The sequence below is a fragment of the Protopterus annectens genome, chromosome 1.part0 (assembly GCF_019279795.1).
Source record: "Protopterus annectens isolate FY-2018-M chromosome 1.part0, PAN1.0, whole genome shotgun sequence".
Lineage (NCBI taxonomy): Eukaryota > Metazoa > Chordata > Ceratodontiformes > Protopteridae > Protopterus > Protopterus annectens.
The window spans coordinates 46,905,816-46,933,765 of NC_056725.1; the positions used below are offsets into that span (position 1 = coordinate 46,905,816).

At 39.5% G+C, this 27,950-nt stretch overlaps 1 protein-coding gene across 2 annotated transcripts in view; it reads left to right on the top strand.

The window, feature by feature from the left end:
* SIRT2 (sirtuin 2) overlaps window positions 1-27,950 on the top strand; it is a 1,239,326-nt gene that overhangs the window by 487,682 nt on the left and 723,694 nt on the right. For both annotated transcript variants that reach the window (XM_044082288.1, XM_044082354.1), the window contains exon 8: window positions 234-302. In XM_044082288.1, coding sequence (XP_043938223.1) covers window positions 234-302 — 69 coding nt within the window. The remainder of the gene's footprint in view (window positions 1-233; window positions 303-27,950) is intronic.

The following is a 27,950-nucleotide window of genomic DNA, read 5'->3' on the forward strand; positions in this document are numbered from 1 at the left end:
ATTTTCTTTTTGAAGTAAAATACTTCCCGTTTGCTAACATTACTTTGTCATTCTATGTTCACAGTGTCCTGGGGGTATCATTTTGCTATTATATGATTTTAGAGAAAGTGGACATGCTCTTCTTTCCCTTGGTTGTAGATTTTCATATTAAAAGGTACAATATTTGATAGAAAATGTTTCAGTAGCATGACAATTTATGTGAAGTACTTTTTGTTTATTTTTCTGTTTTTCAGCCAACACTGTGTCATTACTTCATGCGTATGTTGAAGGAAAAAGGTCTTCTCTTGCGCTGCTACACACAGGTAACTTGATGACTGGATGGTTAGGATACAGTTGTGAAGTTTGCAGGATGCAAAGGAGTGCTTATGTTTACCTTTCCTGTTTTGAAAAAAAAAATCCTAGTGATTTTTAAATGTTGTCGTTATATTTTTTCTTTCTCTTCTTCATTTTTATTTTAGAAATACTGCATTTCATTTATATTGTTTGTGTAGTTCTCCTCAATTTTTGAAGGTATTTATCAGCTCAATCCATATACACACACTGTAGTAGCTAAGAATCATCACTAGTGTCTGTAGTGCTTCTCTCTCTCCCTCTGTATATGATATTCAGAGAGGGAGAAAGAAGCATGTTTTTCTTGCTCTCGCTATATAGATAGATATAGGTATTTAAACACACAGAAACACACACACACACACACACACACACACACACACAGACACTGTACCTGGTATGGGAGAATGCACATTATGCAAGGAAATCTGGAGCCCAGATAATAAAAGTCAGCTGTACTGTTGAAAAGACAGGAGAGTTTCAGTAAGACAAAAGTAGTTAGGTTAAAAGCCGTGAGGAGTCTGTGGGCACTTCGGTGAAAGAAGAGAGAAACTGAGCAGTCTGCTCTGAGATAGAAGCCTGGTTTGAGGAATCATAACAGTCAGTGCAAGTTTTGATATCTGAGACTTTGCATTACCTAACCACAGAGTTGTTGATAAAAGGCTTTATTTTTACACCAGTTATAGTCCTGGTGATAAGAGACTTTGAGTTGCCTGTTTTGTGCACTGTTGATAAAGATGTTTTTCTTTATTTTTTGAGCACTGTTGTATTGGAGGGTGCTTTTAAAATGGTCACCATTGAAGTCTTTGTGCATGCACCTCATACCTCTTTAACTGTACAGATTTTTGCATAAAGTCTAAAGTTTTGCCTCATATTTTTGGTCTATTTTTCATAAAATTGTGGTTTTCTGGCAAATTACATTAAATATTTAAGTTAGAAAATAGTGACAGACACTTGAGTTTCAGACGTCATACCCTTTCTAAGTTTGTAAGACTAATATTTTTGGGCCTTTGTCCACCTTTTATTTATGGCTTTGTCCAGATTTCTTCCTCTAAGAGGTTGAGCGGTATGATGCACCTTAATTGAGTACTCTTGCTGAAGTGGCTACTGAACTAAACTGTTGGCTTTATTGAAAATTGAATTGCAGTTTTATTTCACTTTTCACTTCATTTTGATTGCTGAGTATGGCGAAATTAGCTTTTTTGTGTTCAGTTTCTCCTTGGTGTGTGTCTGCTACTTACAAATTCCAAGCTGTTGGATGTAGTGGGCATTTGAAACTTTATACTAAATTTGAAGTTCTGATTCTACCCATCAGTGATAAACAGCAAGTCTAGTTTTCTCGTCTAGTTTCCTGGATTCTTGTTAATTTGTGATACTGTGGATTTCTTATAGTCCGTCTGTCATCTGGAGGTGTCAGTGTCCCAGTGGAGAAGTTTTAAGGCTACATGATGATGGTCACTCATCTGGTCAGGATAAAACAGATGAACATTTGTGGGTTCAGTTCAAGCAGCTTTGTTACACACAGACACATCAGGAATGAGGCTTTGTAACTTAAACTTATAAACAAACTGACTACCACACCCGTACATGTTAACAGTTTTCTTGGTATGGATAGTTTCCTATATTCTGTTCTCTCAAAATGGCATTGCTGCCTGCACGTGCTCTCTATTTATATGCACATGTCTACATCTGGAAATGCTTCTTAAAGGTACATACACACACTCTGATCTACATCCTCCCTCTTTAAGAAATAGTCCATATATGAAATGACAATATTCAGTAACATGCAATTTACAGAAATGATCTTTTGACATGCAGTTATACAGAACTAATTATCTGACATGCAATTATACAAAATCAGACACATATAAAACAATCATGTCCAAGTTCCTGTGTATTTTGTACTAGGTCAAGAAATACGACCTGATAGTGTAACATAATAGTCTGGATTGAATCTAGCAACGGGGCTGTCTTCAAGGAATGTTCAACTTTGAGGATAACTGGGACATCATCGGGAATGGGAATGGATACTGTGACATGTTCCTCGGTATGAACATTGTCAGGTTTGCTCTGAGATCTAGAGTCTGTATCACAAGTCCGATGTTGCAGTATCATTTCTGATACAGGAAGAAGATGTCTGCAGTTTCTCCTATATTCTATTCCCTCAGATTCCACTAAGTAGGATCTCTGTTCAACACGTATAGCTCTCACTTGACTAATTCAATCAAAGCCTTTCACCGTTTGCATCCTCACTGTCTCTCCTTCTTTTAACGGACGAAGAAATCTGCTCATTTTCTCATACCTGGACTTCTAAGAAGAACGCTTTTTAAAAAGTTGTGCTTTGATTGCTCTTTTGTTTTTAGCATTGGGCACCAACATACTAGAACTGATAGGCAAGGTTGTTCCGGTTTGCCTAGATAGAAGTCTCTGATCAGGCTAGCCAAGTAGGTTGTCATGAGGTAAATTTCTGAGATCAAGTAAATTCAAGAATATATCGGTATTGTCACATTTTGACCTTTCTGGTAATTGCTTTGCACTCTGTAGTGCACATTCAACAAGGCTGTTTGACTGTGGGTATTCAAGACTACTAGTAACATGGATAAAGTCCCACTCTTTTGTAAATCTCTGAAACAATTGACTGGTAAACTGAGAACCATTGTCAGAAATAACTTTATGTGGACTACCATGGACTGAGAAATTACATTTCATCTTAGTAATAACAGCATTGGACGTTAGGATAGGTAGCAAATCTATCTCAAACCAGTTCAAATAAGAGTCTGCCAACACTAAGTAATGCTAATTGTTCCACTCAAATATGTCAGTTGCTATTGTTGACCAAGGTAGTTCAGGAATTTGGCTTAGATGAAGTGGCTATTTTTGCAAATGCGGCTTAGTACTGTTGCACACTGAACAAAAAGAAAGCACTTTATCAATGTTTTTTACTAGAGAAGGCTAAAATACTAGTCCTCTCGACCTTCTTTTGGTAGAATTGAAACCTGGGTGGCCACGATGTAAAATCTGAATGTATTCACTTAGTAAGGAAGTAGGAACAATAAACTTTGGACCTTTGAAAATGATACCATCGTCCATCAGCATCTCATCTCTGTATGGAAAGTGAAGTTGTACTTCTGGCGGTACACAGGATTGCTTTGACGACCATCCTTCATTGATGAAGTGGTTGCAATTTTGCAAAATAGGATCAGTCTTTGTATGATCTCTCAGCTCATCAAGTCTTATGGTAGAAAAATTATGCACTTCCATGACATCAAAGTCAAAATTCTCTGCCTCAAGCTGTTCTGTGGTATTTCTGGGCTATCTGGATAAGGTATCAGCCAGATAAAGAAGTTTACATTTTGTACAGGCCATTTTGAAATTATACTTTTGGAATTTGAGCATCATTCTTTGTAGTCTTGCTGGAGCTGAATGCATAGGCTTCTTTAAAATAGTGACTAGAGGTTGATGGTCAGTTTCTGTCTGGGTAGCTCGGCCATAAATATAATCATGGAGCTTCGAACATGTGAACACAATTGACAAAAGTTCCTTCTCAATTTGAGCATACTGCACCTCAGTATGGGTATGAATTCTAGATGCATAGACAACAGGTCTGCCCTCTTGAAGAATAACTGCACAAGACCGAACTTTGAAGCATTACAGGAAGGAACTACTGGTTTGTGGACATCACAGTATCTTAAAGTAAGTGGGTTAGCAATTTGCTGTTTGAGGTTATGAAATTCTCTCTGGTGTTGTTCTAACCATGATCAGGCAACATTTTTGCATGTTAGCTCTCTCAAAGTGCTGATAACTCACTAAGGTCAGGGATAAATTTGCCCAATAGTTAACCATACCAAGAAAACGCTGTAGGGTTTGGACATTGTCTGGAGCTGGCATCTCAAGAATGGCTGCTTTTTTTAGAAGGATCTGGTCATAAGCCTGTACTGGTAAATAAATGACCTACATAACTAACTTCTTGTAATCTGAATTTGTACTTCAGAGGATTGAGCTTTAAATTCACTTCACGCACACTAACCAGAACTTTCCTGAGGTTTCTGTCATGTTCTGCTTCACCATTACCTCCAACCAGTAAGTCATCAATTATTATTACACATGGGTAGCCTGAAATAAAATTGCTCCATTGCATGCTGAAAGAATTTACTGGCAGAATTTATTCTAAAAGGCATCCTGAGGAATCTGTATCTACCAAATGGGGTACAGAATGTAGTCAGTAGTGAAGATTTACAATTAAGTATCAACTTGCCAAAATGAACTCTTTGCATCTAAGATAGAAAAAACAGTGGCATTTGGAGTAAGGCCAGCAATTTCCTTGACTGTACACATAGGATGATGAGGTGTTTTTAATGCTTTGTTCAAGTCTCTTGGGTCAGTGCATATTCTGATTTCATTTGAATTTTTCGTATGAGCAGCTACCATGGAAGACACCCACTCAGCTGGTTCTGTGACTGGACAAATCTTGCACCATTTTGTCTAACTGGAGCTTGACTTTGTCCTGCATAGCTATTGGAACTCTTCTTGCTGGTCTGACCACTGCACTGACCTCTGGGTCTACTTTCACAGAGTACACAACTGAAAGTTTACCTAGCTTGTTGTCTTAACACATCAGCATACTCTGAGAAAATAGCATCAGTAAAGCTGGAACTGGGACATGTACTTACATGTTGTACCTCCTTGGTAAAAGAAAGCAATTTCATTCTCAAACTGTCTCGGAGACCTAATACTGATTGCACAGGTCTTCAGACTACATAAAACTGCAAGCTGTAACTGTTTCCAGCCGAATAGCATGAAAGCACTACTAAGCCTTCAGTTTGAATCTCTTCGCCTCCATATGCAACAACAACACAGTTGGCCAAATTAAGTTGCTCACCAGCCCTCACTTTAGCAAATGTTTCTGATGACATCCCATTACACTTTGAACCAGTGACTACTTTGAGCTCTCTGAGTTTATCGTTGATCAGAACAGTACAAAATACTTCATTCTTTGCCAACAAATCTACTGCATTAACCTTTTCACCGACCACTGATACACCATTTAAATAAAAAGTAGTGTTGCAGTTTTCTGTATGATCGACTTGCTTTTTTGAGTGATTTTTCATAATAACTGAATGAGGTTTGCTTGATTTACAAAACTTTTGAAAATTATTCCATTTTTTACACTTGTGGCATTGCTGACCAAATGCTAAGCACTTCTCTCTTTTAGATTCATGATTGGTTCCACAATTACGACAGTTAATAATAAGACCTGACTTGGGTTTTACTGACTCACCCTTATACTGCTCTGAGCATGCCTTTTTTACTGAACCAGTCTTGGAACTTGCTAGAAAGCAATGGGTTCTCCCAGGGAATCCCGCAGGGGTTGCTGTTGCCATGTGCTTAGGCCTGTCTCTGCTTGCCACATGTTGCATGCTGTCTCCGTTTGCTCTAGAGGGTGCTAAAACCATGCTTTTATCACTTACAAGCATATTTGTGTGCCTTTCTATGAGCTCATGATGGATTTGAAAAATCTATATGGCTTTGCTTAAAGTTAAATCACTGTCACAAAGCAAAATCTTTCTTACTGCAGCACTGTTTACCCCACACACAAGCCTGGCCTTCATTAACTCATCTTTCAAGTCACTAAGTCTGCACGTTTTGGCCTTATTTCTCAAGTCAGTGATATAAGTGGCAAAAGTTTCACCTGTCTTTTGGTCCCTTGTATAAAATAAGTGCCTCTTTAATGTAACATTTGTCTGGGGATTGCATGTTTCAATAAATTTATGTTTCAAGCACTCAGAGTACCCCCTTGATTCAGCCGGTACCACAATATCGCAGCCCCCCGGCCTGCATATACTTCTGGTGCAACACTGTCTTTCATTGGCCTCTGACCCAGCTAAGTTAAGCAAAATGAATGTCCTTGTATGTGCATCTTTGTCAGAAAAAGCTGCTTGTATGAAAATATCGTATTTCTGCTCGAATACTGTCCAATTTTCTGCGGTATTATGATCAAACACAAGTGGACTGTGAAATGCCTCTGCCATCTCAACACACAGTAGTGGAGGTGCGTTGAATTATGCACAAACATACACACACAAATATACATGCCAGAATTTTATGCCAGTAGTTGGAATTATGACCAATAGCACAACAAACGCTTTGAAATAACTGCACCTTGCCAAATAAGTCTCTGTAGTACAAGAACACTTTGAAATTGATGTATTTTGTGAAACCACTTCTTATCAGTGTAAGAAATACTTCAAAATGACTGTATTTTGTGAGTAAACTGTACACAGTAGGAAAAGCTCAAAGTAAGAAACACTTCAAGGTGAATGCACTTTGCAAATAATCTGTACACAGCACAAGAGCCTTTCAAAATAAACTGTACACAGCACAAGAACCTTTCAAAATGGCTGTACTTTGTGAAATAACTCTATACAGTATAAGAAACACTTTGAAATGGCGGCACTCTGCGAATAAATGCACACAGCACAAGAAACCTTTTGAAGTGGCAGTACTTTGACTGCACTTTGCAGTATAACTGTACTTTGCACACAACAAACTCTTTGAAATGATTGCATAGTAATAAAGGACACACTCTGGAAACACTTTGCACACTCTGAGATACTTCAAACAACTCTAGTTATGCTTTGAATGGCTTTGGTCAATGCAAAATAGTAGTTTGTGTCCAAAACATGGTCTGTTACTAAAAACATGCAGTCACCTTGCTCGTTAAGCTTAATTTTCCCTTTTATTGTACTCGTTATGCCCTTTTAATCTCTTATGCTCATTATACTTTTCAAGTACCCATTTTACTATAAACATGCTCATTATGCAAACCAAAGGTAATTCTGAGTCCCATATGAATATCTCTGCTAGTTTTATCAAATGTCATGGTTTCGAACATTTCATTTAATTAATAATGTGGTTTGTGCCTTTTGAATGATTAAAAATACGTTTTGTGCTGCTCATTGGATTAATAATGCGTTTTGTGCCTTACAAATGCTCCATTTCATTTTCTTTGCCAAATAAATCATTTGTGCAGTTTTTCATTACCTTAAGTTCATTTCTGGCCCTTTTTTGTTTGTTTGATTGAACTCTACTTCACTCAACCAGCTCAATCTGCCTTCACCATCAACTCTGCACCTCATGGCTTGAAATTGTTCTTTTAAGCCCAGATCTGATACCATGTTGCTCCTCTGGTCAGAATAAAACAGACGAACATTCCTGGGTTCAGTTCTAGCAGCTTTATTACTCACAAACACATCAGGAATGAGGCTTTGTAACTTAAACTTAAATAAACTTATAAACAGATTGACTACCACAGTCGTACATGTTAACACTCTGGCTGTTTTCTCAAAAATGGCACTACTGCCTTTACATGCTCACTATTTATATGCATGTGCCTACATCCGGAAATGCTTCTTAAAGGTACATACACACACTCTGATCTACAATGACCACTATGGAAGAGTGGCTACAGATGATAACTACCAGTGCCAGGGGAATGATAGCAGTAACTGCACTGGTGACACAACCAAGACCCATGCCTCGGCTCAAGCCTCTGATCTTGAAAATACCTGCAAATGTTTCAGAATAGTTGGGATCATTCCAGGTGAGTTTAAAGTTTGGCAGCTCATCTGACAGGAGGGCCCCTCCCTGCCTACATGGGAAGACCTGGTACTGGCTTTAGGGATTTTGAGAAAGCAAGGAAAAGCTTGTTGGTGAGGACAGGAGTCACCTTTGAGACTCAAAGCCACAGGCTTCATGGATAGACTCTTGTTAGATGCAAACCTAAGAGCACAGCTATTCTGGTTAGAGGCAGAAGGGCTTAATAGCAGGGAAACAATAATGAAAATGCCTGCAGTCGACAGGTTTAGGAGAGCTTTATTGGCAGTCGTGAAGATGTAGGTGTCAAGCAGACCCACACATTGCCAAAGGGTTTTGAATTTTAGTAGAAAGGATATTATTTTATAAAAATGTTCTTAAGGAATCGTATCTTAAAATAGTTTATAAAGTGAAGGGGACCATATTTTATTGTATGCTAAATATGGCAAGGGATGACATATCGCACTGTGGTGTGAAACATAAGTTAAAATCTCCTGTACAAGCAGCTAAAGAGTCAGCAAGGGGGTGTAGATGTGATTTGGTGTGACCAGGTTGGTCAAGACTACATTTTGTTACCGCAAAATTGACAAAATATTTAATAAAAGATGAGCAGGCATTACAGGGGCTGCTAGACTGTGGTAGTGTGATTATGTTAATCAAAGCACTGTATATCTGTAAAAAGAAAGCCCACTCACCCGAGTCCATTAAGGATATTTATGGACATGGGGAGAAAAGGCATTACCTTTGTTATCCATCTGAAGGTACAAACCTAGTATCCTAGTATGGGAAGGTCCTCTACTTGGTAGCCATGGTCCCATGTCTTATACATGATATAATTGTGGGGAAAGATTTCCCATTTAAAAAGTACTTTGGAAATTGTGGGAATGGAATAATACTAAGGAATCTAGTATAGCCTCTTTTGCAGAAACAGTAGCAAGTCATCCTTTTTTCAGGATTTAAATGCCCTCACTAACCTAGAGATGTATAAACGCAGGGGTTTTGTAAAAAAAAAAAAAAAAAAAAAAAACAATAGGGGGGCCTGGAAAAGACCAAAGTATTGATAAACTTATTTAGAAAGGGGGGAAGACCCTGTCACTGCATTGCAGAAACACCCAGTAAATGTAAGGGGCAGTTAACACCCAGGGAGTGGACAGGTCCCTAGGAACCCAAACTTTGGATGAAATGGCAAGAAAGCATGAATTGATAATGGAGAACTCCAAAGAAAGAGTTATACTTTTGTTCAAGGGACACTAAAGAGAATCCTTTAGAGCATCAGAGTGTACTCCCACTGACATTCCTGCACCTGCCATTACAGGTGGCAGAGCTTCTGTCTGTTCAGACATAGAGGAGGAAGATGGTCCCAATTTCTTCAGGCTCTGAACCAGTTGATTGAGCTTCATGAAGGCCCACTGGGGGACAAGATGCTACCCTGTGCTAGGGAAAAGATATCCAAGGTAGGACGAGATAAGTTCTGCTGTTGGACCTCCCTCAGCTTATCCTTGTTTTAAAATGCAAAATGCCTATTATAGAGAGTAGGAAAGGAGAGAGAGAGAGAGACAGAACGATTATATGTCCGTTATTGCTGCCTAAACTGTTTAGATAAGTGGTCGTGAAAATGTCCCACAGGCATGTTGGGGCTCTTTTGTGCATGGATAAAAATAAAGTGCCTTAACTAAATTGTGCCACTCATCCCAAGTTCAGAAGTCACCTCCTAACATTTGAAATAATAGCTTTGGATATTGTAGGGCCATTAGTTAGGTCCAGCAGTGGACACCAGTGTATTTCAGCAGCGCTAACAGCTTTTCTGAGGCTATCTCCTTCAGAAAGCATAATTCTAAAGCAGTAGCTAAGCTATTACTGTTATTCATATGGCAGGCATACCGGAAGAGAGAAAAAGAGAAAGAAAAAAAAAACTTTACACATTGTGAGTGTACAACTAGCAAAATGAAAATATAAAATAGTCCAGATGTAGATGACAAAGATTTTTATTCCACACACAGTTTATCACTTTTTTTCTAAAAACAGAAAGGAGCTTTATCAGGACTAATCACTTTCCATTCACATGCAATTAAATAACTTAACCAGTCATTTGATATAGTCATGTGACACAGTATGAAGATGGCATGAATGATCTCACAGTTAAAATAAAGGTACAGTCATTTGAATATACACTAAAATACTTCAAAAATTTAAAGAAAGTGTATAGAGCATTAATGTAAAGATGGCAAAGACTTTAAATGATATTTAATATTGATACTGTCATTTATCTCTGTTGCTTTGCCTGCTGTCAATTAAGTTCACAAACTTCAGGTCTGTTATTGAAGCTACCACCTCTCATATCACTTTTAACCTGAACTAATTATTACACAAAACACATCTTAAAATTTGGACATTTGTCTCAATGTTTAGTTTTAATGATTTGTATATGTTCCAAAATATGTTTCAACAGCACACAAAACTGGACCATAACTCTGTGTAGTGAGAGAGCAGATGCTTTACATAGACACTGTCATTTGTGGCACTAGGTTTTCTAAGTTTTTGGTATTTATATGAAAATAGTCTTACCTTGTGTTCCTTAGGTAGGAGCTGGGTTTCTTTAAGAAAAAAAGTCTTTCCTCCCTGGCATTGTATCAGTCTGTCCCTTTCCAGTTGGTATCTTCTATTCTTCTTTTCCAGCTCTAAAGTAGCTGGAAGTACGCACTGTATATTCTTAATGTGCCCCACACTGTGACTGCTTTATCTTGGATGGTCCAGGAGTCCACGAAGACAGATATTTGCTTGTTTCACTTCCTCTAAAATCGACAATTTTTAGCATTAAAAAAGCACACCTGCTATCACTAATATTTTTGGTTGTGTGAAGTTTAAAGACCCTTGTGCTTTTTTTCTGGTCCTTTTGTTGCCACCGTCCACCTGTTTCACAGTTTTTCTGAACACTGCTTAGGAGTCAGCATAAGTATGCTATCAACTGCAGAGACATTGCTGTATTTCATAACAAGAGTTTCATGACTCATTACATCAGTCCCTCCTTAAGATGACCTCCGGCAGTAGCTGCATTATTTCTTGCCTCTTCTCCAGTTGTTTGCAATGAGGCTGTTGTGACATTGCAACAGCTAGGCCACTCATAAGTTGATTTCATAGTTGTAGCTTTATAACTTAGTTTATTTTCTTGCAAGAGTAACTCTGTTTGTAAGTGAGGTCAAGAAGTGGAGAAATGGTGAGGAGGCAAATGTGCCCTTTAACCCCAGAGCAGTATCACCTTGCATGGACCAGAAGAGGAATGTACGCATCAAGAGCAGGAATTTGAAATTTAAATAGTCATAACAGAGAGCACATGATATACCCTTTTTAAGGTGAACAGATTGATAATACAGTCTGGACTACTGGTTACGGTCTGTGTGGAGTTTATATTTTTTCCATGTTTATATGTTTTTCATTCTGTTTTTCGTGGGTATTTGTTTCTTCCCACCTCCTAAAAACATAGCTGTTGATTGCCTGCACTAAAATGTTGATATGCGTGTATTGTATTGTTTACTTTTCCCCTTGTGGCCTGGGTCATGGCTTAACAGAGTCCACTGCTAGCCCAATTACTTTATTAGCAAATGCTAAACAAATGTAACTGAAATGATTATTGTCATAGCTGCTGTTTAGTGGTTTTAATAAGTTCATAAGTGAAACCTATCAAATAACATTGCCCTTTGTACCTTTAGTTTTTGGAATTTTTTAATGATCACATTTTTTAGAGGGTTAACTGCCTTTTCATTTTTGGATAGTTGTACTGACTACATTTGGTAAATCTCCCTTCTGCTACTTCCTGAATACTGGACATAATTGTTTACTTAATCAGCTCTTCATTTTTAATTTATTTTATTCATTTGTTAGATAAGTGAGCTGCTCCTCAGACCTTTTTTGGCCACATTCCAGGCCACTAGGGCAGGGGTAAATGCAATATGTATGGTCTGTTTAGTGTAGCCAATCAACCGTCATGCGTTTGGGATATGGTAAGAAACCTGAGTACCCAGGAAAAAGCCCAGAAAGACATGGGAGGACATACAATCTCCACACTATTTAGGTCAGAACCGAACCTTGGACCATGGAGCTTTGAAGCAGAGATCTTAACCACTGAGCCACCATGCTGACCATTTCATCATTTTATGCCCACAGTTTCCAGTTTTTAGTTCCACTGTTTCTTCATTTGTCTTTTTTACAGTCTTATTCCCACAAACCCTTTTACCTCCCTGCTTGAGAGAAGTGATGTGTGCATCACAATTTGGACATGTGTTTTCCTATGTGCATTTCATGCATCCTTATTTTTGTATTTGATAGTCTTCCCCTTTTGTTTGTTTTCTTGTATGTCATAAATGCTATTTATTTTTGTCTTTCAGTGCTTTAGTGTTTGAGATAACCAACTGCCCCATTTTGTTAATTTTCCCTCCTAATGTCCAAAACCCTGTTTTATTTCTGTCAAGGCTGTCTAGTTTAGTTTATTATGAACCACTGTACCGTCTCCCACACATGGAACAGCTCTTGTACTATACCTGTACATATCTCTCCGGCGTTTGTTTCTTACTTGAAACTGCGTCTTTACTTTAAATAGCTTAAAGCGCACTTTCAATAGGCTCTCCAGGTAAAGCGCTACATTGTATAAAATATTATCCTAATGGCGTCTCATGTTTGCCGTTTCTGTACCTAGCATTAGTTCCATCTTAAACAGGCCTCTGCATACCTACTAATTTTTCTCTCTTTTTCTATTTCTCCATCTCTAGTTCTGCCCACTCATTTTCCCAATAACATCTAACTGAGATAACCCTGCCTCAACTGTTTCAACTTGCGATCGGGTCCCTTCCTACTTAAGTATGGACCAGCTACTGAACAACCAAACAAAAGGGAAACAAAGCACGTCAAACTGATAAATGGTTATGCAACTTCATTAATCTGTAAAGTAGTCACTTCCTCGAGAGTGCGCTACCAAGAAACGCCAACTGTTTATTGCTTCCATAGCCTACATTTTAACAGAATATTAGGTTCCTTAAACTGTTCATATAAGACGCAATATATTTCCTTTGAATATGTCTTCCCTTCTACACGCTGTAGCCTGCTTGTCTCCAAAACAAATTTATGCTCTATAGGCTTACCAGCACCATTGGCTCACCTGAATCTGATTCTTTCTTAGCGGCCTTGCTGACTTGTTTTTTTCCTCCAGTGAGGTACAGTGAAGTTGGTGTAGCCCCACTCCATTTGCCCTCGCTATGCTCAGGCTCACTCCTCTACTCACCCCTATATCACTTCCTTTATACTCATCCCCACTACCCAGACCCCTCCTCCAATCCCACCCCTTCCTGTTTTAGGCACAACCCACTTCTGCACCCCTCCCATCTCTACTTCACCTAATGTTGACACTAGCTACTCCTATCTCCCTCTCCTGTGTACCGACTCCCCCTACTGGTAACTTCTTCCATATTTTTCATATAACCTTTCTTTAGACCCAGCTTTAACCTCCCTCTTACCCACTTGACTCTCCTACTGACATGTCTTTTTCAATCCAAGTCTTTCTTTTCTTGCCTCCCCCCTTCTCCTCCTATACACTCTTACCTCCCATAACTTTCGCCTAACTCCAACTTATTTCTGTCCTACAAATACTAATGCCAATGTCTATACATATCCTCTGCAGTCCTTCTCTATGTGCTCATCTGCCTTTCCTCTAAATACTACCCTCCCAAGAATCAAAATACCCCCATTCCTTACCACCTCTTTAGAAGGTAAAATAAAGTACCTGCTATACAAACAACAATTCCTCCCCAAGTCTGTACTACAGTCAGGTGATATTCACCCAAACCCTGGTCCAAACTCTCCCCCTCCAGCCAACAATGTAAATGCCACAAACCAACCCTGCACTACTACTCCAAAAAAGGAGGTATCATTTTACTCCATGAATCTTAGAAGTATCCTAAACAAAATTAGCAAATACTACACCTGGATGGCTAACCACACCCCTAATGTAGTCACCCTGACAGAAACCTGTCTGAAACCGCAAAACCATGACAGTGATATCCTCCCCCTGGATATAATATTCTTAGATTAGATAGACAAAAGAAAAGAGGGGATGGAGTGGCCATTGTCTATTCTAACCATCTCACCCCTTCAAGTCTAAACCAGCCCTCTCCCTCCTTTTCACCTGCTGAACTCCTGACAGCCAGCTTTAAACTTAACGACTACACCACTATCACATAGCTATCTATATTCCCCCTGAGATAACATTACCCTTCTAGAGAACATTCTGTCTTATCTTTCTCAAAACATCCACAATGAAACCGTCTTTCTTTGGGATGTAAATATAAACTGGCTAACTCTGCAGTCCCCAAACACTACTTCATGCCTTAACTTACGTGGTTTTGTACAACTAATCTCAACCCCTGCCCATACTAACAAATCACATACCCCCAGCTCTCGCATAGATTAGATTTTGGTCTCAGATCCCCACAAATACCATGACCTGAGACCCTACCCAACTCCCTAAATGATCACTCCCATGTAAAAGTTCTTAGAGATGCTCTTCACTTCACTAGGCCTCACAGATATATAACCTGTCGCAAACTATCCACTTTCTGTCCTGAGACTTTTAATGCCCCCCTCTCCAGGATAAACTGGACACATCTAACACTTCTTCCCCTTGATGAAGCTGTTCACTCTTTCAACTCTACCTTCCTTAACATCCTTGAAAAAGAAATGATGCCTGGAACGGTCGACAATATAACAAAATAGCACCAGAATCCACTCACAGCCTGATGTATAGCAGCACTGAACACCAACTTCTTCAAATAAATCCGTTTATTAAGAAATAAAAAAGCTGAAATCCATTTCATTCACAAGAGTTAAGTGCTTTCATCTACTCTATGTATACTTCCACAGAACTAATCTTTATTGCCACTACCCACTTAAATACAAGCATAAACCAATCAGTTACATCAATTAAATAAAATCATTTAAAATGTAATTAAAATTTAAAGTGCTCAGTGCTTGATTTCCTTGTCAATTGCCATTTTTGTATACAAAAAAAAAACAACAAATCATATCCATTAAAACTTCCCATATTTGTAACCATGTTAAAAAACATTTGCCTGCCACATAATTATATGTATGACAGTAAAAGATATATAACAATGAAGTGTGTGCCACAATGAGAATCTTCCTTTCTTTAACTGAGCCTATTGTATAGTCTCTGGACTATCTCTACTATCCACTATTTTCCAATATAGGCTTAATAGAGATAGTTTCATTAAGTCCGGGATGAACAGAGGCATTGAGTTTAATCTGCCACCTAGTTTCCTTTTCTCCAAGTTTATGCTTCATACTTCCCCCTCTTGGATTTGATTTTATACATTCTAAAATACCAAAATTGAAGGAATCACAGTGTTTGTTACCATTAAGATGTCTCCATAAGGCATTATTTGTGTCCTGTTTTTTTATTTTATAACAATGGTCATAAATTCTATTTCTAAGACATCTGTCCGTCTTCCCCACGTAAAAACAGGGGCATTTAGTACACTTTGCTAGATAAACTAAGTGGGAGGTTCTACAGTTACCTTTTTGAAATTTAACCTCTGTTCTATTTTTATCATCCAAAATTAAAGAAGGTACCCTAATAATTAACCTACATTGATTACAATTCCCACATTTTGTGGTACCTGCAGATTTGTGTCTGGGGTTAATGTCCATAATTTTCTTTTCTAGTCTCATTTTCAAATTACTTCCATTTTTAGATACAAATTTAGGTGCCTCCCCCACTGCCTTAAACACACTGTCATCAGTTTTCAAAATATTCCAGTTATTTTCTATTATTTTCTTAATGTCTCTGACTTGGGGGGCATATTGCAAAATACATGCCTTAGTAAACTCATTAAAACCCATGTCTTTATTTGTCACATTAACCCCTTGAATGTAGTTAATCCCTGTTCCTAATATGGGTTTGAATTTTTCCCCCATTCTTTTATCACATATTCTTTAATATCCAATATCATCCCCATGGGATAACCTCTTGTCTTAAACATGTTCCCTATAACATCCATTTCTAGTACCATATCAGAAAATTCAGATGTCATTCTGGCTGCCCTTATACACTGCCTTTAATTATACTCCTTTTCTGACATCTAGGATGGCAGCTTGAATACTCCAAATATGCATTACTAAAGGTGTCCTTTCTGTAGATATTAGATTTAAATCTACCATTTTCCACTGTAATACGAGTGTCCAGGTAGGATATGGACATCTGGTCCACACTGAATGTGAATTTTAAATAATCACACCTAGTGTTTAAGTACATTTTAAACTCATTAAGGCTACTCTCATTACCCTTCCATATTAAAAACACATCATCCAAAAATCTTAAATAACACAGTATATTATCATTCCATTCAGATTGTAGTATGTGTTCTGTTTCCCAATCTAATAAAAACAGATTAGCAAAAATGGGGGCACATGCTGCCCCCATAGCCACCCCTTTACATTGCCTATAGTATTTAACTTCAAATAAGATGTAGTTATAAGACAGGACTACTTCCATAAATTCCATAATCAAGCATATTTTATCCCAGTTCAAACCACTGAATTTTTCTATACTATGATTGAATCTAATTAACCCTTCATCCTGGGGTATGCATGAAAAATGATCTACTACATCTATAGTCATCAGGAACATATCGGTTGTAACTAGTGCTGGTACCAACCTTCCTAAGAAATCCCATGAGTCCTTAACTAGGTGCTTGGTTTTACTGTAAGTGGGTTTCAACCAGCTGTCAATCACTTTACCAAAAGGAAAGGTTTTTGATCTATTGCCAGAAATAATGGGCCGAAATGGAGGATCATTAATATCCTTATGCACTTTAGGTATACCCACTATAGTACTAATAATGGGATGTTCTTCCTTCAAAAAGTTATACATGTCTAAGTCAATCCTTTCATCTAACAGTAGTTCTTCCAAAAATAAATCAATTTTATGGTACCCTATATTTACTTCATTAATGGATGACACCTCATAATTTCCTGAATTTAACAAAATACTATTAATTTTATTTACATATTCAACTGTATCGTAAATAACAGCCCCCCACCTTTATCAGGTTTCATGATTCTTATATTTTTGTTGGCCTGAATTTGTTTTAAGAGTTTAAATTCACTAAATTGAAAATTATAATTATTTTTAAAAAGTTTTTTCCTTTTATTCTCGTATTCATATATCTCATCTATAACAACCTTCTCAAATGTGGCCAATGTGTGATTCATTGGGGGTGTAAAAGTACTTTTCTTCTTACATTTATTCAATTGAATAGTATTTTTTCCATCAAAATACAAGGCTAAATTAAGTTTTCTTAAATACTTTTTAAAGTCCACTATGTAATCTACTATATTAATATTGTCATTAGGAACATACTTCATTCCTTTAGATAATAATTTTAAAAAAATCATCATTCAATTCTGTTTGTGTGTAATTAAAAATACTAAATTGTCCTAGGCTGTAATGTATATCATTATATTTTCTTATTCCTACTTTATCCTCTAATTGTTTCTTCTCCTGTAATCTGGTGTCTTTTCCCATTGATTTCCTTGCCACTTGCCCTTACCTCTGAACTGCCCCCTGTTTGGGGCCTGCCAGTTTTTGTTGCCCCTTAAAAAATCAGAAGCATATTCATACCTTCCTTTTCTTCCTTTACTATGTCTGTTATAATTATATTCCTGATCATCTTCACCTTTATCATTCCTATTGCATTCATTCATGTGTGTTCCCCACATGTAGGTCTCACCTCTCTCATACTGTTGCATATCCCTTCTCATTTTCTTACATTTCCTTTCATATTGTTTATTTATTTGATTTTCAACCCAAGTGTATTGTGCGTTAAAGGACATTTCACATTCCTCAAATAAAAGGTCATTAGTAATAATATGATCTAACTTTTCAAGTTCAGACATTAATCCACATATTTTTTTGTCATTACAAGAAATAATAAATTTCATGAAGGTAAAACCAAAATTATTGAACATTTTTGTACATTCGTTTATATTACCTTCATCCATTACAATTCCCATGGGATATTTAAAGAACCTGAGTCCCATGGGTACTATATTGGTGTCCAAACACTTTTTCAAGTACATATTGTCCAATTGAATGCTTTTGAGTACTTTGACTTTCTTGCCAAACTCGTGTATGTACTCTTTCAACGTTTTGTTCTCCTGTGAATTGTTACCAAAGTCTTTCCTCGGACTAACATTCTTTATTTCCCCATTAAAATCAAAATTAGACACTAAAAAGCTATTGAAATCATAGCGTTTTTGAATGCCATTATTGTTCTGTATAATAGGATTTTGTACAGTACCTCTATGCTTAGGCTGTCCTACCATAGCATACGTTCTCTTGGGCGCCACTCGTTTAGGTTTTGCGCCCGATATGTTGTAATCTACCTCCGATCCACATCCGTCACCATTGAAGAGGTGATCTGCCCCTTCGTTGTTAGATTTGTTGGATCCATAAGAGGCTCGTTCTGTCAATCCCACGCCTTCACCCTGGCCGTTTGGTAGAGAATCCATTACTCTACATCCACGTGGCATGACTTCACATTCCTTTCGTTCAAACCATTAGAGTCACTAGAATCGGGTTGACTGATGAGTTCAATCAACCGGGTGAGTTCTCCCTTAATAATTGCCATTTCAGACTGCAGTTTGTGAATATTATCTCTCCTGGGCGAAAAAATGGAGGGCAATTCGTCCAAGGAATCCATCTCCTCCCCCAACTCAGAAAAATAAATGATGCCTGTAACGGTCGACAATATAACAAAATAGCACCAGAATCCGCTCACAGCCTGATGTATAGCAGCACTGAACACCAACTTCTTCAAATAAATCCGTTTATTAAGAAATAAAAAAGCTGAAATCCATTTCATTCACAAGAGTTAAGCGCTTTCATCTACTCTATGTAGACTTCCTCAGAACTAATCTTTATTGCCACTACCCACTTAAATACAAGCATAAACCAATCAGTTACATCAATTAAATAAAATTATTTAAAATGTAATTAAAATTTAAAGTGCTCAGTGCTTGATTTCCTTGTCAATTGCCATTTTTGTATACAAAAAAAACAACAAATCATATCCATTAAAACTTCCCATATTTGTAACCATGTTAAAAAACATTTGCCTGCCACATAATTATATGTATGACAGTAAAAGATATATAACAATGAAGTGTGTGCCACAATGAGAATCTTCCTTTATTTAACTGAGCCTATTGTATAGTCTCTGGACTATCTCTACTATCCACTATTTTCCAATATAGGCTTAGTAGAGATAGTTTCATTAAGTCCAGGATGAACAGAGGCATTGAGTTTAATCTGCCACCTAGTTTCCTTTTCTCCAAGTGTATACTTCATACTTCCCCCTCTTGGATTTGATTTTATACATTCTAAAATACCAAAATTGAAGGAATCACAGTGTTTGTTACCATTAAGATGTCTCCATAAGGCAGTGTTTGTGTCCTGTTGTTTTATTTTATAACAATGGTCATAAATTCTATTTCTAAGACATCTGTCCGTCTTCCCCACGTAAAAACGGGCATTTAGTACATTTTGCTAGATAAACTAAGTGGAAGGTTCTACAATTACCTTTTTGAAATTTAACCTCTGTTCTATTTTTATCATCCAAAATTAAAGAAGGTACCCTAATAATTAACCTACATTGATTACAATTCCCACATTTTGTGGTACCTGTAGATTTGTGTCTGGGGTTAATGTCCATAATTTTCTTTTCTAGTCTCATTTTCAAATTACTTCCATTTTTAGATACAAATTTAGGTACCTCCCCCACTGCCTTAAACGCACTGTCATCAGTTTTCAAAATATTCCAGTTATTTTCTATTATTTTCTTAATGTCTCTGACTTGGGGGGCATATTGCAAAATGCATGCCCTAGTAAACTCATTAAAACCCATGTCTTTATTTGTCACATTAACCCATTGAATGTAGTTAATCCCTGTTCCTAATATGGATTTGAATATTTTCCCCCATTCTTTTATCACATATTCTTTAATATCCAATATCATCCCCATGGGATAACCTCTTGTCTTAAACATGTTCCCTATAACATCCATTTCTAGTACCATATCAGAAAATTCAGATGTCATTCTGGCTGCCCTTATACACTGACCTTTAATTATACTCCTTTTCTGACATCTAGGATGGCAGCTGGAATACTCCAAATATGCATTACTAAAGGTGTCCTTTCTGTAGAAATTAGATTCAAATCTACCATTTTCCACTGTAATACGAGTGTCCAGGTAGGATATGGACCTCTGGTCCACACTGAATGTGAATTTTAAATAATCACACCTAGTGTTTAAGTACATTTTAAACTCATTAAGGCTACTCTCATTACCCTTCCATATTAAAAACACATCATCCAAAAATCTTAAATAACACAGTATATTATAATTCCATTCAGATTGTAGTATGTGTTCTGTTTCCCAATCTAATAAAAACAGATTAGCAAAAATGGGGGCACATGCTGCCCCCATAGCCACCCCTTTACATTACCTCGCCTCCTTTTGTGCCCACAGCAACTTGTGATATTTTTGTCTTGGAAGACAATCTTTGATAGCCATCACTTCAGCTAGGCGGGTCTCTGAACTCCAAGCTTTATCGTTTCGACCCCCTTACTTGGTATTTCACAAGGATAGGGTTTCTCTAAGACCTAATCCTTCCTTTATGCCTAAGGTTGCTTCGGTTGTCAACCTCAACCAGTCCATTGAGCTGCCTGTATTTTTCCCTGAATTCTCTAACAGGGCAGAATTTAAGTTTCATCGGCTAGATGTTTACATAGAACTAAAGATATTAGGAAATCAGATTAACTCTTTGTCTCGTTCTCAGACAATAGACTTGGGACTCCAGTTTCTAAAGTAACTCTGCCCAGATGGATTTCTAGTTGCATTTCCTTCATTTATACTTCAGATGGCAAGGAATTACCCTTTAAAGTGAAGGCTCTCTCTACACGATCGGTGTCTACCTCTACTGCTTTTCAGGCTAGGATGTCTATGGATGATATTTGTGCTGCAGCCACATGGGCATCGCCTCACACCTTTATTAGTCACTACAAATTGGATCTGATATCTAGAGGCAGATCTTCATTTGGTTCCACAGTGCTCAGGAGTATTTTGAGCCACCCAAGGTTTAGGTGCTAGGGACGCTGTCCCAAGGGTAAGAATGTAGGCGAGATTGGACTACATAACATCAAGCAATTATGTACTCACCATAACGTTCGATGTATGTAGTCCATCTCGCCTCACATTCTTACTAACCCACCCACCTACCCCCTCCAGGAGGACCTAGAGGTTTAGTCTCTGTTTTCAGCACTCCTTTTTGATTAGTTGGGTTGGTTCTTCCTCTCAGCATGTTGGTGTGTGTGTATGTGAGCTTGCAGCAAGCAAGATCTAGGGATAGGTGCATTGCAGCATGGGGATACCTCTTAGCCACAAGCCAATTGAAGACTTCGAGCTAGAGTATGGCCGAGTCGGAGCCGAGGTTTAGCTCCGAACCCAAGGGTAAGAATGTGAGGCGAGATGGACTACATACATCAAACGTTGTGGTGAGTACATAACTTCTTGTTTACCAACCCTGCTCCCCACCCCTGCACACACAAGACTGGCTGTCTCTGTTCAAACAAAACTGGACTCACATCACTTCAGACAAGTTCATTCTAGAGATTATTTCAAATGGTTGTAAACCCACTTTCTAAGAGCCTTTAAAACACTCAGGATATCAAGATATTCTCCAGAATCAAAAATATTCTCCAGAATCAAAAATCAGAGGCCCTTTCTCAAATACATTATTTGTTTGCTCAGGGATCTGTGGAACCAATTCCAGAACATCAAAAAGGCAAAGGGTTCTCTACTCCAGGCTATTCCTGGTTCCAGAAAAGAAGGCTTTTGGTGGTCTGACTTAGACCTGCCCAACCTCAATCAGTTTCTCCACGTACCAAAATTCAAAATGTTGACATTTCAAAAACTCTTACCCAAATAGCCCCAAAGGCCTTTATTGTTTCTCTGGATTTAAAGGATGCCTACCTGCACATCCCAATTCAAGAGTCACACAAGCTTTCTTCACGACAGATCAGGTTCCAGTCACTATCAATTTTCAGCACTGCCCTTTAGCTTTGAGTATGCTCCAAGGGTTTTCACCAAGTTCTTAGCCTTTGCAATTGCCTTCTGCAGGACCAGAGGATTCCAACTATATCCCTACCTGGACAATTGCCTGTTACAGGCCAGAAATCTCTCATAGGATCAGAAGTTTACCCAATACTTCTTCTCTCTGGGCTTGAAGATAAATCTGCAAAAATTCAAAACTGTTCCAGCCAACAGGATAGTCCTCCTGAGGGCAGTCCTGGATGCTTCACTTCAAAAAACCCTCTTTCCCCCAGACACGGTCTCCTTTCTGATCCATTACTTTCAAAGAATCCAGCAGAAACAATCCATCTCAGCCAGAGAGTTTCTCTGAGCATTGGGATATATGGCATCATGTATCCTTATGGTTCCCTTAGCCAGGCTGCACATGAGGAAACTACAGTGGAACTTCAAAAATGTAAGGTGCCAGCACACAGAGTCCCTAGAGATGAAGATGCAGTTGATACCTTGTCTCAAAGAAAAGTTTGCATGGTGGGTGCAGGTTTGTACCCAGATTCAGGGCCTTCCATTCAGATTCATTCCCCAGGGTCAAACTCCCACCACAAATGCCTCAGAAAACAGGCTGGGGTGCTCACTTTCAACACTTCCAATCCCAAGGGAAGTGGGAGGCTGAGTTCAGGGACTGGCACATAAACTGGAAAGAGCTTATGGCAGTGCAAAAAGACCTGCTGGCTTTCAAGGAAAAATGGAAACCAGGGGTCCTGCTGGTCAAAACAGACAACACCACAGCCGTGTGGTACATAAACAGGCAGGGGGGCACCCACTCTTACCCTGTATGCTGCCTAGCAATGCAAGTCTGGGAAACTGTTCACTCTCTGGAGTTGCACCACAGGGGTTTCAAAATACTCTAGGAGATCACCACAGCAGAAAGTTGATGGACCCCCACAAATAGCATCTGGATCGGGAAATTTTTCTCAGCATTACCCAGAGATGGGAAGCCCTACAGATAGACCTCTTTGCCATCAAGGAAAATGCTCAACTGAAAAAATTCTGTTATAGGATCAAACAAAAATCAGCCTGGAGAACAGATTCCTTCTTCTTCCCTTGGACTCATCTCTTCATTTATGCATTCCCTTCCTTACTCCTACTACCTCGAGTGCTTCTAAAGATAATTGAGGAGGGCCCATGGGCAATACTGATACCCCCAGACTGGCTCGTGCAGCACTGGTATTCTCTGCTTCTCTAACCAACCAGAGTCCATGGCTGCTGCCTCAGAGAGTCAACTTTCTCTCTCAGGGCAAGCGAAGGATGGTGCATTGCAACCTCCAGACACTCAGCCTTTCAGCTTGGATAATCCCACAGCATCCAAGAACAAGCTTAATCTAAGCAAACAGGTCCAGGACATTCTTATGGAATCCAGAAGGCCTAGCACTAAGAAATCATATTCAGCTAAGTGGAAAAGATTTCCCATCTGGTGCCAGCAGCAGCACCACAGTCCTGATTCAGCCCAGATTACTACCATTCTAGATTACCTGACTAGGCTGGTTGATAAAGGCCTTTCCTTCTTCCCCATTACAATCCACACATCTGCCATTTTAGCCCATATAGGTTCATAGGTAGGTACTATGCTATCGGCCCGAAGGCCTACATAAGCCTAGCCAACAAGGTTCCCTGGCTTACGCCACCCAAGAAAGTTATTTTCCTGTGCCATTTTCAAGCAGAGACACAGAAGTGATCCCCAGGGTGTATTTCCTATTTCTCATCCACTCATCAAGATTTTTCTTGAAGAGTGCTAATGAAGAACTTTGCTTGACATAGATGGGTAGCCTGTTCCAGAGTATGGGAAGTCTCTGGGACAGGAATCTATCCCTCCAGCATGTCCTGTTTATTGTGGTGACAAGGTTTAGGTCCCTAGACAGTGTCGCTCGGAGGGATTGGGATTTCTTTAGGTGTAGCATGTCCAACAGCTCTGGGTTTGACATAGCTTTATATGTTAGGCAGAGATCACCTCAGAGTAGGCGATATGCTATGGAGTAAAGCTGGAGTTTTTTGAGACGGTCAGTGTAGGGCATCTGTTTGAGGCCAGTAATCCTCTTTTTGAGGTACTTCTGAGGCCTTTCCAGTTGTTGCAGATGTCTTGTGAGGTACATTCCAAAAGGGGTGTTGTACTCTATAATGGGTCTAATGAGTGTCGAGTAGAGGGGAACAATGACCTCTTTTTTCCTTGATGAGAATCCTTTTATGATGAGGTGTGCCATGCAGAAGGACTTCCTGATTACTGTGGCGATGTGACTATCAAAGGACAGACTACTGTCCACCTGGGTCCCAAGGTCTCATCACACATTCGGTGTTAAGTAGACTGCTGTCTTTGTAGTAGTTCATGGGTACAGAGTTTTTACCAAAGGGGATGACACTGCACTTTTTGGCATTGAGCTTGAGGCCATGGCTCTGACACCGGGCATCTGTCTCAGCGAGGAACTTCTGTAGGATTTCCACATCATTTGGGGACTCGACTGTGGTTCCTAGTTCGCAGTCATCTGCGAACTTCATTAGCCAGAAGCCTTCTATGTTAGCCTGTACTTCAGAGAAGTAGATGCCAAACAGGAGAGGTCCCAGGACTGAACCCTGTGGTACTCCACTTGTCACTGGTTTGAGGTCAGATTTGGAGTGTGCAACTTTTACAGTGTGGGTTCTGTCAGTGAGCCAGTTAACAACCCATCTTGTGACGTCGGGATTTATACTTAGTTTAGTGAGTTTAGCTATAATTCCAGAATGGGGGATGGTGTCGAAAGCCTTGGCGAGGTCAAGATTGGCTGTGTGAACCACCTTACCCTCATCTACGGCTTTGGTGACTGCCTCAAAGAAGTCGATCAGGTTCAGGAGGCATGATCTGCCTTTTACAAACCCGAACTGGGTGGCATCCAGAGTTTAGAGGTTACCAATGTCTTGTTTATGAGTTCCATGATGATACATTCCATGGCCTTGCAGACCAGGCTCATCAGGCTAATAGGGCAATAGTTCCCGGGATCAGTGGTGGCTCCCCCTTTGTAGAATGGGATAACTGTTGCTGTTTGCCATTCAGTGGGCACAAAGCCTGATGTGAGGCTATGATTGAACATGGTGCTTAGGTGTTGAGCCAGTTCGTTTTGAAGTTCTTGTAGAATGCAGCCTGGGATGTTGTCCGGGCCCATGGATGCTGTGTTTTTGGCTTTAGAGAGTGCAGCTTTTACCTGCATAGTTGTGATTACAGGGACTCTGCATTCTTTCTGTATAGATATGGGCCCTTTAGGGGGTGAGGGGGGGTGGGTAAAGTTAGCACTGAACCTATCTGCCAGGATGTTGGCAATATCAGTTGGTTCTGTAATTTTCGTGCGTTGTGCTGTAACTCAGAGCAGATCTGGGTGTTGCCATTGAAATTCTTAAAATAGGTGTAGAATGCTTTGTGTTTGTCCTTAGAATCAGTAGCGATTTTGTTTTCGTAGCTAGCTTTGGAGGATCTTATAAGGGATCTCAGCTTCTTACTGAGGCTGAACAGGGAGCTCCTCCACTCATGGGATTTTACTCTCTTTTGCAACAATTTCTTCCTTCTGTTGTACAGTTTGTTTATGGCAGGGGACCACCAGATTGGCTTCCTTTTTTGCAGGATAGCGTCTTGGTTCTGATTGGGATAGCACAATCCATGCACTCATGTAAGTGCTTGTAGAGTGGATTTGTGTAGGATTCAGCAGTCATAACTGTATTGTCCATCTGCATGGGTGTCATGAAGTTCACCACTTCTGTCTTAAGAAGAATGAAGTTGGCTTTGAAGAAATTTTTTACCGTTGTTTCCTTAATGGGGGGTGGGGGCATAATGTGGATATCATGGGTGATTAGCTTATGGTTGGATCAGACCAACGAGGAGTTGACTTCAGGTGTGGAACACCGGTCACTCATGTTGATAATGACTAAATCTAGGATATTTTTGCCCGTGGTGTGGGTATGGATAAGTTGATCCAGGGCATTGGAGTTTATGAATTCCAGAAAGCGTTGTGTGAAGGAGTTGGTACATGAGTAGTTTTCCCAGTTAATGGTGGGGTAGTTGAAATCACCCATTATTAGGGTGTTTGGTTGAACCCTAATATTTTTCAGTACATCAAGAAAAGAGGAGTGGGAATCTTGGGGCATGGTGGTGGATCTGTAGCAAGCTACAATTTGGATTGCAGTTTTGCCCAGAGTTAGTTGCACTTGGATAACCTCAGATGCATTATGCTGAGCAACTGGCCTGGAGGTGTGGATATCCTTAATGAATATGGACACACCTCTGCCTTTGGTGTTCCGGTCCAGGTTACATGTCTAAAAAGTGTGGTATGAGTTATAGCCTGGTAGTGCAGGAGTGCTCTCTGGAGCCTTGAACCAGGTCTCAGTCACTGCACAGATATCGATGTTCTCCATTTTAAGGAGTGCCTCGAGTGAGTGCATTTTAAGATTTAGACTTCTAACATTGAGTCGCATTACCCTCAGTTTTTGCTTGCCTTTCCCTTGCCTGTCGCTGCTATACCTGCTCTTCCTCCTGTCTTTTCCCATCCCCTGTTAAGACACTTTCTTGTGGGGAGGGTCATCCACCTCAGACCTCACAGGAGGCAACCTACCCCTCCATGGGACCTTAACTTTATTCTGGAAAATTTGTCATTGTCTCCTTTTGAACCTGCAGCATCTGCCCCGCTGAAGTTTCTATTTTGGAAAACTGCCCTGCTGCTGGCTATCACCTCAGCCAGGAGGGTCTCTGAACCACAGGCCCTCGTGGCAGTAGAACCATTCCTAATTTTCCATCCAGACAGTGTTTCCCTCAAAACTAACCCTTCCTTCATGCACAAGGTGGTCACTGACATTTCTCTAAATCAAGCCATATACCTGCCCACATTCTTTCCCAACCCCCAAAACAAAGGGTAAAGAATACTTCATTCCTTGGATGTGGGTAGGCAGCTCCTCTATTCTCTTGACAAAACATGAGCCTTGAGAAAATCTGACTAGCTCTTTCTGACCTTTACCCTTGGCTCTGAGGGAAAGCCAACTTCTAAACAGGCTGTCTCTAAATGGATCTCCCACTGTATCTCTGTCTGTTATAGTTATCATGGCAAAAAATTACCTGAGGATGTCAGGTCATGCTCCACTATGGCTACTGCAACATTTGCTGCCTTCTTGAAATGAGTCCTTATTAAGGACATCCTGGAAGTTGCCACCTGGTCATCTGTGCATATCTTCACCAAACATTACAACTTGGCAGTGTTTTCTAGGTCCAGAGCAGGATTTGCCACTGCCATCTTGCAAGGCATCCTGTCCTTTCCCTAATCTCCTTCCACCCTCTTTTCAGCTTTGGGATTCTTCCCACAATTAAGGACTGCAACAGTGAAACATGAAGAACATAGTACAGTTGTGTACACTTACCATAAATGTAGATGTTTCAGTGTATTCACTGTTGCAGTCTTCTTTCCATCCCTCCTTCCCATTTGCCTATTAGGTAGTCTACTTATAATTTCCTTTTAGCCAAAGGAAACCCTCTTAGCCTTTCTTCCTGTATGGGTTCTCTTCCTCAGTTCCCTAAGCTTACTTGGGGCTGCTTTCTCGTAGGGGACAAGAAAAAACTGATTTCATGATGTAGGCTGGCTGCCTGTATACCCAAGCGTACTGATGTTGGTTAGGGCGTCTGCCAGCCTTAGGAGGAGGAAAGAATTTTTCTGGTAGTCTGACCGGTCAAGGGCTTGCATGGCAGGAAATCCCACAAGTCAGGACTGCAACAGTGAATACACGTCAACATCTACATTTATGGTAAGTTTATACAACTGTACTTTCCAGTAATTTCTTCTTGTCTGCCATTTATGTGTTATTTTGAGTTGT